Source organism: Alosa alosa, chromosome 13, assembly GCF_017589495.1.
Source record: "Alosa alosa isolate M-15738 ecotype Scorff River chromosome 13, AALO_Geno_1.1, whole genome shotgun sequence".
NCBI classification, from domain to species: Eukaryota; Metazoa; Chordata; class Actinopteri; order Clupeiformes; family Clupeidae; genus Alosa; species Alosa alosa.
Genome location: NC_063201.1, coordinates 22,406,263 through 22,420,446, shown reverse-complemented (window position 1 = coordinate 22,420,446; position 14,184 = coordinate 22,406,263). Strand labels below are relative to the sequence as shown.

The window sequence follows — 14,184 nt, the reverse complement described above, 5'->3', positions numbered from 1 at the left end:
AACCGACATTACACTTTATAGCATTCACTCACTGCATTCTGGGAGACACTCATTCAACGTTAGCCCCCCCCAACCATTGTGAGACCCGGCAATGACAGCTCATTCACCGCCGGCTGGGTTAAGTGGGTGTCAGTCCCAGTGCTTAGTCCAAGTGACCGGAAAGCCTCCCAGGCAACCATAACCCCCCACTGGAAGGGCTCTCGGCTGCCCGGTCCGTCAGTTCTCCCCCAACAAGCACCAGAACCGCCAGGCGTGGGTGGTGGGTGTCAGCAGGGCCCTCGGTCTCTCCCGTGCAGCTGCAACCTCAAACAGCAGCAAACAGTCCCACTGCAAAGCGAACCCGGATACGCTGGAACCCCTGGACGTTCGGTAGCCCCTTCTGGCTACTGTGACAGCTCGTGGCCATTGCCACCTGTCCACAGTGTGTGCCGATCTCCAGGCGGTCAGCAGTCCACGTCGAGGTCCCTCCTCGAAAGCTGCCCTCTTGTAGAACTTTTTTGTCCCAGCAGGCTGTCTCTCGAGCACAACGATGCTCCCACTGTGGCGGAAATGGAGACCCCGACCCTCCCAGCAGGCTTCGGGACACACAGAAACACACACAAGCGTGAAAAAATTGCGAACTTGTATTGAACGTCGCATTTCAAACTTCAAACAGTCCACAAAACGGTAGCTCCCAAGGCTCTACAGGTCGACGTTACCCTCTTGGTCATTAGCTGGAGCACCGAAGTTCCCCTACTAGCAGCTATGACTCCATCACACTCTCGACCAGCAGCTGACGCTCTGGAAGTTCTTCAGTAGCTGGCGGTGTAAACCCGCCGCTGTGGTCGTGTTCCAAGGTCGTCAGAGAGTTTCGCTCTCTATGGATGAGATCTCGGATGACGGCAGCATCGACATCGGGCGCCGAGCCGGAACTCTCCGCTGCCAGCCGGACACTTCAAGGACATCAGCCGGGCCGGCTGTGCAGGGGCTGGTCCCGCTGGTCGCCTGCACAGGTCCCCGCCGGGCCGGAAGGTCCTCCATCCTCCGCAGTGGCGAGCTCAGCGAGCTGGCTAGTCCTTAAAAGGACCATTGGAACATCTGCTGAGGTTTGCCGCCATCTTGTTGGTCTGATCTTCAGCCTTCAATATGCTTGACATGAAAAACACAATCTGCCACTTTCAGCTCCCGCGACAGGCAGTTTGCGCTTTTACATCATTGCGGCCTGTTCGTACATACATACCTGTAAGGATTTTACAATTCACGTTGAAACAAATACACCTGAAGTGGGCGCAAAAACGTTAGTACATCTGGCCCTCAGACTCTTGACACAGACCGACATCAATAAACGGGTTTTAATTTGAAAAGGTAGCTCAGACACAGACGTATCAAAATCCAGAAGGGCACAAAAACACAGGAGATCACAGGGCAAAAGGCAGAAACAAGCAGCGTCCAAAATCCATGGATTTAAAAAAAAAAAACTCAGGAGATCTCAAGGCAAAACTGATAACCAAACACGGAAGTCCAAAACTCAGATAATTAAAGTACTTAACTCAATCTGGAGAAATCCGATGGAGTTCACAACAACAATGCGTAGGAAGTACCACACTAATACAGAGTCCATATGTCAGGTAAAGACAAGGTCAGACAAAGACTGGGGACTGGAGCAGGCTTTTAAAGGTGGTTTAACAAGCTCAAAACCATGAACAGGTGAGGAGAACTAATAGGCTGACAGATTGAGAGCCATGAAATTGATTGAGTGGAGAGTGAGAAGGGGGCGTGGTTGAGGGAGAACTTGCAGCACATTACACTGCAAGAAATGTTATCGTTAGTTTCATATCATGCATAATAGAGCATAAGAAGACCTGAATACGGGATAATATCTGGTGAGTTATTTATATGTCCCTGGTCATCAACAGACAAGTATCACTTTGGATAGAGTAAATGATGAGCTCTCAGTCTCAACTGTCATGGGGATGAAGTGTAAAAGTCACATCTTTTTTTCCCTGTGAGGGCCACTGTCCAAATGGTCACATGAAGATCCAACCAACACTTCAGAGAGAGAGAGAGAGAGAGAGAGAGAGAGAGAGAGAGAGAGAGAGAGAGAGAGAGATGACTAATCAGCTGATCTTTTCTTCTTTCTCCCAACACAGAAATTCCCTCAGAGCTACTAAAAAGGGCCTTTTTAAACTAACCGTCGGAAATGGGAGAGCTGAAACGAAATTGCTGAGGAGAAACTTTGAACTCATTATCAGTCCTATATGAAAGTTCTACAGATCTGTGTAATTGATTTAAGACTGCAGGAAAAGAGGCTAGCATTACAGTTTTGTGTGTGTGTGTGTGTGTGTGTGTGTGTGTGTGTGTGTGTGTGTGTGTTAAGAGGAGACTGTTGCTAAGCTGTAGATGAACTGTTGAAGAAAGAAAGAATGAAAGAGAGAGAAAAACTGCCGCCCACTAACTCCAGTCTCTGCTGTCATGTATCCCATCCACCCCCCTGTTCCCTGGTACGTGTAATTATGCCCACACATACTGAAGGCACACAGGAGGCTCGCACAAGACTACTGCTACTCACACAAAGGTACTTTAATTCAGTTGGATGGGGCTTCTTCTCCCACTAGTGCGCTGTGGTATAAGTACATCACCCTTGAGACTGTAGCACTGTGGCTTTTAAGTCATTATGTAACCGTGTGCACAGGTGGCTGTATCAAACCACACCCAGGGATTGCTATGACTCATGTTCGGTGATAGTGAAGCTGTTCTTTAATCACTATTTCAAAATGTTTAAAGATCACAGAGATGGCTATCCAGGTGAGGCTGTGTGTGTGTGTGTGTGTGTGTCTGTATATGGGCAGCTCTACTCTCAGATGGTCCTGTGACAGCTTCCATCTGTGGGTACTTGACTGCTTATGTGCCCCCCCCACACACACACACACACACACAAACACACACCCTCAGACAACAGACTTATAGTGACATGCCACTAGCCCCTTACAAAACAACACACACAAACACACACCCTCAGACAGACTTATAGTGACATGCCACTAGCACCTCCCCCACAAAAACAACACACACAAACACACACCCTCAGACAGACTTATAGTGACATGCCACTAGCACGCCCCCCCTTCAAATGCACTACTGATGTCTGTGATGTCCCATTCCGCCCCCAGACTCACACTCACACTCACACTCACACTCACACACACACACACACACACACACACACACACACACACACACACACACACACCACAAGCTTAAAATCAATATTTTGAGACCATGTTGGGATCCTGACAAGGTCTGCATATCTCCGGGGAGCAGCAGTGGCAGCAGCAGTCACTCTCTCTCAACTCGCCACTCCTCTCTGGGAAAAGGAAAGCTGTGGAAGGCTTTAGGGCTAAGACCCATCTGCACCACCACAGCCAGACACCAAATCAATGTTCTTACACGGACCTCCTGTCTGGAGAGAAAGTGGGCTGTGCTTTTGTATTGCAAGGTTATATTTGGTCTGAATTATCTGACCTTTTGCCCCCCTTATGAGTGTAAATGCTGGGTTTCCTAGTTATCTTGGTCAGTCTTTCACTTTCACACACACACGCACATACACGTCAGCATTACTTACATTTCTATCCTTTTTAGTTATTCACAGAATCATAGACAGATATAATCATAGACATAGACAACAGCTTCTCTCTTGGTCATTCCTGATACACACACACACACACACACACACACACACACACACACACACACACAGGATCGGCGTTACACACACACACACATCACGGATGTAATCATAATCATGGACATGGACAAACTGGCTACATTCCATGTTTGTCTACCTCCCCCCTGTAGGACTCCCCGGCAGTCAGTACACATTCACATACAAACACAAACACTAAGCACACAAGTGTGTAAACTACACTACACTGCACTACACTACACACTATGTGTACGCTATTTGCTGCTCGCCTACACTGCGTATCCCTCAAAGCATTGTTGTGACTAGAACTGTGTATCAAATCGCGTACTTCTGCACTTACAATACCTAATTTGAGTGCATGAGGGTGTTAACACTGAAAATTCCAACGACACGAAGGGTGCTGCAAGTCCCCGGATGGTGCACTCATAATGGTCAAAAAGCTGAGTGTGGAACGCTGGACACATTTCGCCCCCAACGGATGCCATCTTGGCCAAATACTGGAAGGGAGGAAGTTTTCAAACTTGTGGTAATCACGGTTGAGAAAGCTGAAGCAGCAGCAGTGGAAAACACACTTTACAGAGGTACAAGCAAGTTAACATAAACGGTTCATGTTTTGACACAGTATGACCATGTCACTGTCGAATTGAGGACACAAATAAAGTTATATTTAAATGTTACGATCGTCATTTCCGTGAAGTGCACGGAGTTAGTGTTTGATATAAGACAATACTATTCTGTTAAAATTTGCGCGCTCTGCCAGTAAGCACACAGTGCACATAGGGTGCTTCATGAAAGTGTACTCACAAAAGTACACCAGTTGAGACAGACTCTAGCACTTCCTCTCATCTCTCATCTTAAATTAATTGGCAGGCAGGACATCACAGGAAGTCCCTCCCATCACGCCAGGCAGGAAGCCCCTCTGGCAGTGTGCCTAAAGTAGGGCAGAGATCTTAGGGCCAGTGCTTACATGGGACAAGCAGGAACTTATTGCACAGGCTGTCGACTCCTGTCAGACGGTCGTTAATATCGATTCCCTTAATTGACTCGGCCTAATCTGTCCAATGGAAGGACACGGTACAGCTGTGTGGGCTTGGACAAAACTGCTGTGTGTGAAATTATCGCCAATTTCTGGTGGTGTTTTGTCCTTAGTTTGTGCTCCTGAATAACACTGGCCTGCCTTGAAGCCTCTCTTTACCTCCCTCTCTCTCTCTCTCTCTCTCTCTCTCTCTCTCTCAGACATTCCATGCAGCAGCAAACCAACAAAGTCATCACAAGCACAAGTCAACTCATCAAACAGCTATCTGATATCATCAGTGGCTCTTCTCGGGTAACTACTGTCCTCTTCACCTTGTTCAACTCACATGCATTCTTCGTTTATTATTACCATCATTGCCGGTACATTACCGCTGTTTTTTTTTTCACAGCTATGTTTGTTCCTCTAGGACCACCATACACTCTTTATATACCCCTTTATCTTCTCTATGGTGCAGCCAAAGATGAAATCTATCTGAAGTAATTGTTTTTTTATTGGGTCTGCAGCAAGACCGACTGCGGCTGACCAGGCTGAAGACAGAACTGTCTGAGTCGGTGCAGCGCTATGGAGACCTGCAGAAGGTACAGACGGATTGTCCTCCCAGAGACTCCACTGTCCACTCTCACTCACATACAGACACATACATTCTCCTTAATGCTTTCATGCCTTGTCTTATTCTATCTCATAGTGAATCTGCTGTAAGCACGAAAGGTCACGCCTCAAGTTTGGGACATTTCATTTGGTTGAGCCTGCCAGATATTCTGTTCACTCTAACTCACATACAAACAAATATATTCTCATTAGAATGTATAAATTATATATCCCTTCTAATCTTGACCTTCTAACCTTACCTTGAATCTACTGTTAGCTGGGAATGTTTCTGTTCAGTTCAGTTTTATTTGTCATTGTTAAAGGATAACAACGAAAATGTTGTTCATTTAGAGCCGACTCTATTTTTAATTCTCGGTAATGAAGTCATCAAACCTTTGATACACTATTGCAGTTGGAGGCACAAGAATGCAAGTTGTTCATTAAGTGTTAAAAGTTATCAACTAGAAACTCAACCTTTGTATAGCCTACATGTATCTTGTGTAATATATAAGTAAGTAAATAATGTAATTTAGTTCTCATGAATAAGCAATTGTGATGTTGTGTTTGATGTTTGTGAAAAACACCAAAGATGTCAACATTCTAGCCTATGAAAGAACATTCACTGAGAATGCCACAGCTATGGCTGTGTGGGTACTTCACGTGTGTGCCTCCTGTAAGAGGCCATTAGCATGTCTGTATTCTCTCTATTCCATCAGAAAATTGCGGATCGTTCGAGGGCTCTACTCCCTCCAGCACAGAAAGACAGGAAGTCTGCAATGGTGAGTTTATTTTCTAACCCTCTTCAGCTGTAGGCTTTGTCTCATTGTGAAGCCATGGTACTCATCCTGACATTTGGTAGACATGAATATGTACACTACAGTATGTACAAAATAAAATCTTATTCAAGATTATTCCAGACACTGTCCTTGCTGCTGGGTTGGAAATGGGGCAGTTATGGAAGGCTAATAATAACCGCTATCCATTGATAGCTTTCCCAGTGGACTGTGACCTATTAGACAGACAGACAGAAAAGAAACAGATTACTGTTGCCATCCATGTGTGCTCGTTCCTGTACTGAACACACACTGGTCGGATAGCCCTAATTCTCCGTTTTTTAACTCTATGATGTCCACACGAAATGTAATTTTGGTTTAGAAAAAACATAGCAAAGTGTTTTGGGGAACTATGGCCATGTCCATTTCCCTTGTGAGTTAAATCTTTTCATGCAGATGTCTGGGTGATAGGTGAACAGATCATGTATGTGTGTTTAAGGCATAGTGGAGGCCCTATTTTGTGATGGAAAGTGTGCATTTTTACTAACAGTAAAATTTCCCTTGGGGTGACAGCCCCGAACCACCACTGAGTTTTACATTTTTGATCTCTTGTTTACGCCCTTGATCACAAGCATAAGTTTTTTTTTTGTTTACGACACATATTGAAGACACAGTAACGCCCCTGGGCTGTGTGCCATTAATGCACTTATAGTTCTATATTATCACTATACTTACTCAGGTAAAGCTATCAGATTGTTCGAGTAAAATCTGATGGGTCTGCACATTGACAGGCCAATTCAGAGACATAATACAAGGAATCATGTGACTATACAGTATATTGGGAGCCTTTAAATGAACGATGTGATAACAATCTACAGGGCTTAATACTTAATAATTATGTGTAGGCAATTAATGTTAGCATTGTTTTTTGCCTACCGTGAAAACTTCCTCTGTACATTTTGAGCTTGTTTTATGACACAGTAGGCCTACATATCTACAAACAGTATCCATGCAAATGAGCTTAGTCGCTAACCCTACATCAAGCACTGTGAGTGTGCTGTATAAGCATCCTGTCTTAAAGGAGAATTCCGGTGTGATATTGACCTAAAGTGTGTTGAAACATGATACCGAGTGGGAACGTCTCATAGCCCATCTCGGCTTGTCCCCTGCACTCCAAAATCTGGCGCTAGTTAGCCGATGCTACCAACAGCTTTTTCAATGGTGGTTCTTCGGCATCGGGCTAGCCATGCAAATAAATCACTGTTTTACACCATTTACGAGGCTCAATGTATCTCCACACTTCATTGGTAGACTTCCGAGGACCCTGACATTTAAAACGAGACATTGAGAACTTTGAAAAAGCACTGGTAGTTTACTTACAAGACGATTTATGCAGACAGTATCTTCACAAAGTTTAGCGTTTGCAGCCATCTTGAATTTAGTCACGCGATAAATTCGGCGACAGTAAGAATGAACAGGTATGATAAGGGATCAGATTCCAAAAATAATTCAGTAGAAATGCATGGATTCCAGTTTCTTCCAGTAGCAGCAACTAGAATCCATGCATTTCCACAGAATTATTTTGGGGGTGTTGTCGGCAGCTGCTGAAAGTAACTAATAAAGTAACTTGTAATCTAACTTAGTTACTTTTGAAATCAAGTAATCAGTAAAGTAACTAAGTTACTTTTTAAAGGAGTAAATCAGTAATCAGATTACTTTTTCAAGGTAACTGTGGCAACACTGCCGATATGTAAGTACATACATCAAAGACACACCTGCTGTCTACGTAAAAACATATAAATTAAAGAAAAAAAGAAACAAATGTTTGTCATCTCTCTTAACAGAGTTTACAGATCTGTTACTTTAAAAACCACTTTACCATTATCACTGAATGTCACAGTAGCTCTTATGATTGCTAGATGTTATGAAAGCCAGTGTTACACACCAGAGAGCAGTCATATGGCAACTGCCATTGCCTTACATCCTCAAACGTACTCTCTGGTGTAGTATGTAAAAAATAGCAGAGCATGCACATCTGCAGATCTGGCTATGTATTAATGGCAGTATTCAACCCCTAAATATAAAATATGAAAGAAAAAACAGCATCTCATGGTGTTGACACATCACCGTTGTTCCAGTTATGCTATCCAACACCGTAAGATTAATAGCCTTTGACATGTTGATAAGCTTTTCATACAGTATGGCTCATTAGAGGCTGGTCGTTGGCTTTTGCTTTACCTTGGATCCTGTCTATCTGTTCACAGGGGATTGACAAAAATGAGCATGCCACAGAGTGTAAAAGAGGTAAATAGGTTACATGTTTTCGGAAATCTTCATGGAAACTGGTTTCTCACACTAGATTTAACCAACAAGAGAGTTCTCACACTAGATTTGACCAACAAGACAGTCCACGAGACAGTTAGGGTGGTTTTTACAAAATGGCAAGGTATCTCAAAATGGCCAGGAAGTGACATCAGAACACAGTTCTGTTACAGTATTTACTTTCTGGCCAAATTTCACTTGGCAAAGATACTTGGAACTAAATGATCCCACCTACTGCTACTACAACCTAGCTACCTTAGAAAATCACAAAAGAGTCACAAGACCACATGCATGCGCCGCGTTACACACATGCACGCGCCGCATTATGCATACGGATGCGTCGCATGCGCACACATGCATACAGCTGGGCCTGCACATAGCAGAGTGGCAGAGGGCTGTGTGTCGAGCCGTGCATAAGTGTTGCATTCATTTACATCTGTGGAAGACGTGGAGTTGAGCTATTTTTACATTTAGAGCCTCTTCACAGTAGCACTAGGACTATGAATGAAAGGCAGCACATGTCCCTTTCACACCTTTTCCATGCCCCCTTTTTTTCAATCGTAACACATCCATTTCTGTACCGCTAGAGGCTTATATTCTTAATTTCTTCTGAATGAATTTTTATCAAGGGCCTTTTTTTAGAATGGCGGACTTTGGAGCCAGCGCAGGCTTATGTAACTGTGATTATGTCTTATTGACTCAGGATTGTTGGTTGGAGGAGAAAGGGAATCCATGAATACGAGCTCTAACCTGAAGTCTTCCCCCATTAGAGTGATTTATCTCCATCTGAGAGTCGTCCCTGGAGCTCAGAGGGACTTTTCGTCAGGGGGGATTTTTCTCAATGGGAATCATTCAGGGACTCTCAGAGATTGCAGTCCTGCTGCAGGAACTCATTTTTTATGCTTTGTTTTGTCTCACTGATGCTTTCTACCTTGTGTGACCCCCTCTATGCCCTCTTATTATTTATGACACTGGAGATAGGTGCTAGAAATTAAAACATACATATGGCCTGATGGCCTAAACATAAATACAAACCATGGAAAATGGTTGCCCACTCCACACTTTGTCTTGCTGGGGTATCGTTTTCTTCCGCTTGAGTGAATAAGTACATGTTCGACAGCAATTCATTCTGCAGGTTCACTCTGAAAAAGGTTACCCCTCATTTGCTGCCAAACAGATTGGGAGAGAAATGCCACATTGTTTTGGAGACATTTGCGAGAAGAGAAAGAAGTTTCCTTTTTAAATGACCTCTCCCGAGCCAATGGGCTGGCCACTGGCACCACCACAAGGGCCATAGCTCAATTTTAGAGGCCACCGCTTGTGGAAGGAGCCAATGCCTCTCGACAAAGTAGCTGTGTTTATGTGCAGATAAACAATGCTATTTGCAATGAGTGGGCCGCCCTTTTACAACATGGGCCTTCGCAAAGGCAACCTTCAAAGCACTCAAACTCTCTTTTCAGCATTACACTGAAAGACAGAGAAAGAGAGAGAGAGAGTTAGAAGACAGAGGGAAGTTACAGTAGTAGAGAAAGAAATAAGAGAGAATTGGCAAGAAAGAAAGAAAGGAGTATCTGAAAGAGGGGAGAAATCAGCAAATATTGAGAGTTCAAGAGGGGAAAGAGGGATAGAGAGATTGAAAGTGAGTAGAGAGAGAGAGAGGGAGAGAGAAATCACCTCTGTATCACTCTCTCTGTGGTACTGGACTGGCGGGGTGAGTCATGCTCGGGAGTGCTGAAACTATACGTGCCTCGGTGGCCCCCACCACCGCCATACATACATATGCAATTAGAAAAATTAACAGACCAATGCTCTGCTCTCGCACTGACCCTCTCCCACATATCAGCACAGCGGCAGCGCTCGGGCGAAACCAGATCCTACGCCACACAACACAACACGACACGACGCTGCGCAGGCAATGAATAGCCACTGCCTAGCGCTCACAACTAACAACAGAAGAACAGTGATGTGCGCCTGCTGTGTGTGTCTGTGTGTGTGTGTGTGTGTGTGTGTGTGTGTGTCTGTTTGTTTGTGTGTGTGTGTGTCTGTTTGTTTGTTTGTCAGGCAGAAACTCCCCCCACATGTTTCTTACAATGACAATACAATGAGTCTTTTTACTTCTGTTGTTTGTCTGACTGACTTCTACATTTAGTTTGAGATAATTATGTCGTGTACAGAGGGAGTCGAGATGACTGCTGATGATGCTGCTGGTACTGTTATGAAACCGGTTTGATTCATCCATTTACTGGTGGGTGGGTTTATAGCTGTGTGTCTGTGTGTGTGTCCCTGTGTGTTGTAGAGTCCACAGACGCCATTTACGGAGCTAAGTGAGGAGGGGGCGTTGTTCGGCACGGCCGGAGGGACCGAGGGTGAGCAGGCCTTCCTGTCGGAGATCAGTGAGGAGGACGTGGAGGCCCTACGGCAGAGAGAGGAAGCGCTGCTGCAGATCGAGGTAAGGGCCCCACACACACACACACACACACACACACACACACACACACACACACACACACACACACACACACAGGCAGAGGGACAGAGGGAAGAGGCGTTGCTGCAGATCGAGGTAAGGGCCCCACACACACACACAACACACACACACACACACACACACACACACACAGCCCCATACACGCTGGCACACACACACATACCACACACACAGACAATTGGTCAGCATGGGTTCGATTCCTGAATCCTTCATTGTGATTTTGTTTCACTTAGGATAAAAATGTCTGCTAAACACAAGTCAACTTCAACTTTATCTCACACACATCTCACATACACACACACACCTCACAACACATCTTACCAACACGTCACACATCTCATACACATCACCCACATACACATCTCACACACACACTTACACATCACACGCACACACTTACACATCACTCACACACACATCTCACACACACGTCTCTCCATAGGGAAACAGAAGCTGCCTTATATGACATATCTGCCCACTGAAGTTGGTCTCCATCACTGTGAAGTGCTGGCTGAGCAGGCAGCTAAAAGCATGTCACTATTACTGGCTGCCCACTGTTTCAGTCTGCTGGCTCCCGATAGCAGCGCTGCCCATCAGACCTCTCACACTGTGCCCAAGTTATCCATCAGGATCAGGAGGCGTCATCGCCATCAGAGCCATCTGCTTACTTAATATGCCTACTGTCAAATGTGTAAGAGACAGGCCATCTCCTCTCCTCTCTACTCTGCTCGACTTCACCTCTACTCTACACTATACTCTACTCTGATCCATCTCTATTCTACTTTACTCTTCTACTTCTACTTTACATCTCTATTCTACTGCACTACACTGTACAGTACTCCTTTAATCCATCTCTACTCAACTCTGCACTACACTGCACTACTTTAATCCATCTCTACTCAACTCTGCACTCCACTGCACTACTTTACTTCATCTCTACTCAACTCTGTACTACACTGCACAACTCTAATCCATCTCTATTCTACTCAGCTCTGCACTACACTGCATTACTTTACTCCATCTCCACTCAACCCTGCACTACACTTTTGTTACTCATTACACTGGGCGATCATATCACTTCCTGGATTCTGATGACCCGGTCATGACTACAGGGGGAGTGCAACTGAAGTGTTATGCTGCAACAATCAGCTCCCATTGAACACATTCAAGAAATTAGACCAGTCTTTATGATCTAAAAATAAAAATAAAAAGCATATTTTTTGCTCCGCAAATGGAACACTTCAGTTGTGTCCCCAGTGTAGCCCGGCTGAGTAAAATAGACACTTGGAAAATAGAATAACTGAATAGAATAACTATCCCTTTTCCCACCCTATGACCAACTCAACATCTCTTGACTATACAACATCTGTCCACATGTATCTATATCGGCCCATATTTCTCTCAGCTTTAGGCATTCCAAAGCCAAAGGCCCAGTGTGTTTTTTTTTGTATCCTGATGGTATAACTCACTGTTATCAAATAAGCATCCTTCAGCAGTTTGAACAGTCAAGCCAATTACTGTCTGCTTTGATGGAGCTGTTTGTTGTTTTTGTTTTTGTTTGCTTCACACACTGTGCGGTCAGCATACGGCTTCAAGGCTTTTATGCCAAAGTTTTTTTTTTTATGTTTAAAAAAAATACACAGTGCAGGCTGTCTGCTGGATTTCATTCTGTTTGGTTTACAGGCCGAGCAGCTGCAACAGACCCCCCCACACACACACACACACAGACACAAACAAACATACAAACTCACATACAGTACACTCACACAAACACACACACATACACACACAGTTCGCCGGCAGACAGATGTGCATTCTGACAGATGTGTGGCAACACACAATGAGGTCATGCAGCCACCCTGTGGACCATTCTATTGGTTCAACCCTTTTTTTATTCAAAACACACCTTGCTTGATTTTTGCGATCAATAAAATGACTTGATGTTTTCTTTCAATAGGAAGTCCTTCTGTTGTTCTGGAATGGTATGGGCTCCATACCTGATGTCTTTCTAAACACAAAATGGATTCTGTGCGTTGCTGTGCGGATGATTTGACTCATTAATGTCGTATTCCGTGCATATGGAGATGGCTTACAGGCGCCGGCTGTCCTTCAGCCGACAGCCCATTATAGTGCTGACATTCACAAACTAATTAAATTTAGAAGAGAGGGGAAAAAGGGGGAAAAAAGCCAAGTGTTGCGATGAAACTGTTCCAATAAGGCTGTCTGAACCTCAGCACTCTCTTGCCCATGCATGTAGCTATCTCTGGTCTCATCTCGCCTCTCACCATCTGACAACATGACAGAGAAGGGACCTCTTCGTTCATAAGCCTGTCACAGTAGGACTCGGCATATTCAGATCAACTTTGCCTTCATTATATTGAACATACACTGTAATATACACAGCATGGTATCTGATTACAGGGGGAGTGTACAGGGCCCTATGATGTTCACAGGGCCCTATGATGTATGGATACCTTTGCAGTATGTTTGCATGACTGTATGATTTGGATATCGTATACTGTAATGTTTTGCCATTACATCTCTGTGGCAATGTTTGCAAGGTTACAGCAGCTAAATAGCTATTATACTTGGTAGCTCGGCAGCATGCTGTTAGCTTGATTGCTAATAGTGCTATTTGTGCTCTCAGGGGGAATGAAGGAATGTGTGTATGCATGACTGGGTGGATGGATACATGGGTAGACTGATAAAAAATGGCGGATGGATGTAGCGCTAGTTTGGTCTTACAGAGGACTGACTGAGATGAGAATTGACAGAAGATGGCAAGAGGCGTGCGGGCGAAGCTGGTAGAGATGGGGGATTGGTGGCAGTGCTGAGAGGTTGGCAGGCTTGGCAGATGGGCACTGTCCAGGGCCAGTGGCGATGGGTGGGGTGGGGTGTGGGGAAGCAGACGGTGTTGCCCAGAAAGCCTGATCATATCTGCCACCGCTCCTCTCTCTGACTCGCAGTTCCACTGTCTTCCTCAGCCAACTCCATTCATCTAAATCAACCATGTTTGGATACAAATCCCCCTCATTTCTCTCTCTCTCTCTCTCTCTCTCTCTCTCTCTCTCTCTTTTGCTCTCTCTCTCCTTCTCTTTTTCCTCTCTCTCCATGGCTGTAACCCCCCCCCCCCTTCCCTCGTCATCTCCATCTCAGGGGAGGCTGTAGTGTGTGTTATCCGTGAAAAATGCTATCAGCTCCTTTCTCTCTCTGTCTCTGAAAAAAAGAGAAAAGTTGGTTAGGCTGGTTTGCCTCGGCATGTCTGCACACTCAGCAGGTGGAGAGAGAGAGGGAG

General features: G+C 44.9%; 1 protein-coding gene across 5 annotated transcripts in view; it reads left to right on the top strand.

Annotated features, from left to right (window-relative positions):
* Positions 1-14,184, top strand: part of tsnare1 (T-SNARE Domain Containing 1) — a 144,695-nt gene that overhangs the window by 57,464 nt on the left and 73,047 nt on the right. For all 5 annotated transcript variants that reach the window (XM_048262095.1, XM_048262096.1, XM_048262098.1 and 2 more), the window contains exons 5-8: positions 4,919-5,009; positions 5,222-5,296; positions 6,023-6,085; positions 10,698-10,850. In XM_048262095.1, the coding sequence (XP_048118052.1) occupies positions 4,926-5,009; positions 5,222-5,296; positions 6,023-6,085; positions 10,698-10,850 (375 nt within the window). In that variant the 5' untranslated portion in view covers positions 4,919-4,925. The remainder of the gene's footprint in view (positions 1-4,918; positions 5,010-5,221; positions 5,297-6,022; positions 6,086-10,697; positions 10,851-14,184) is intronic.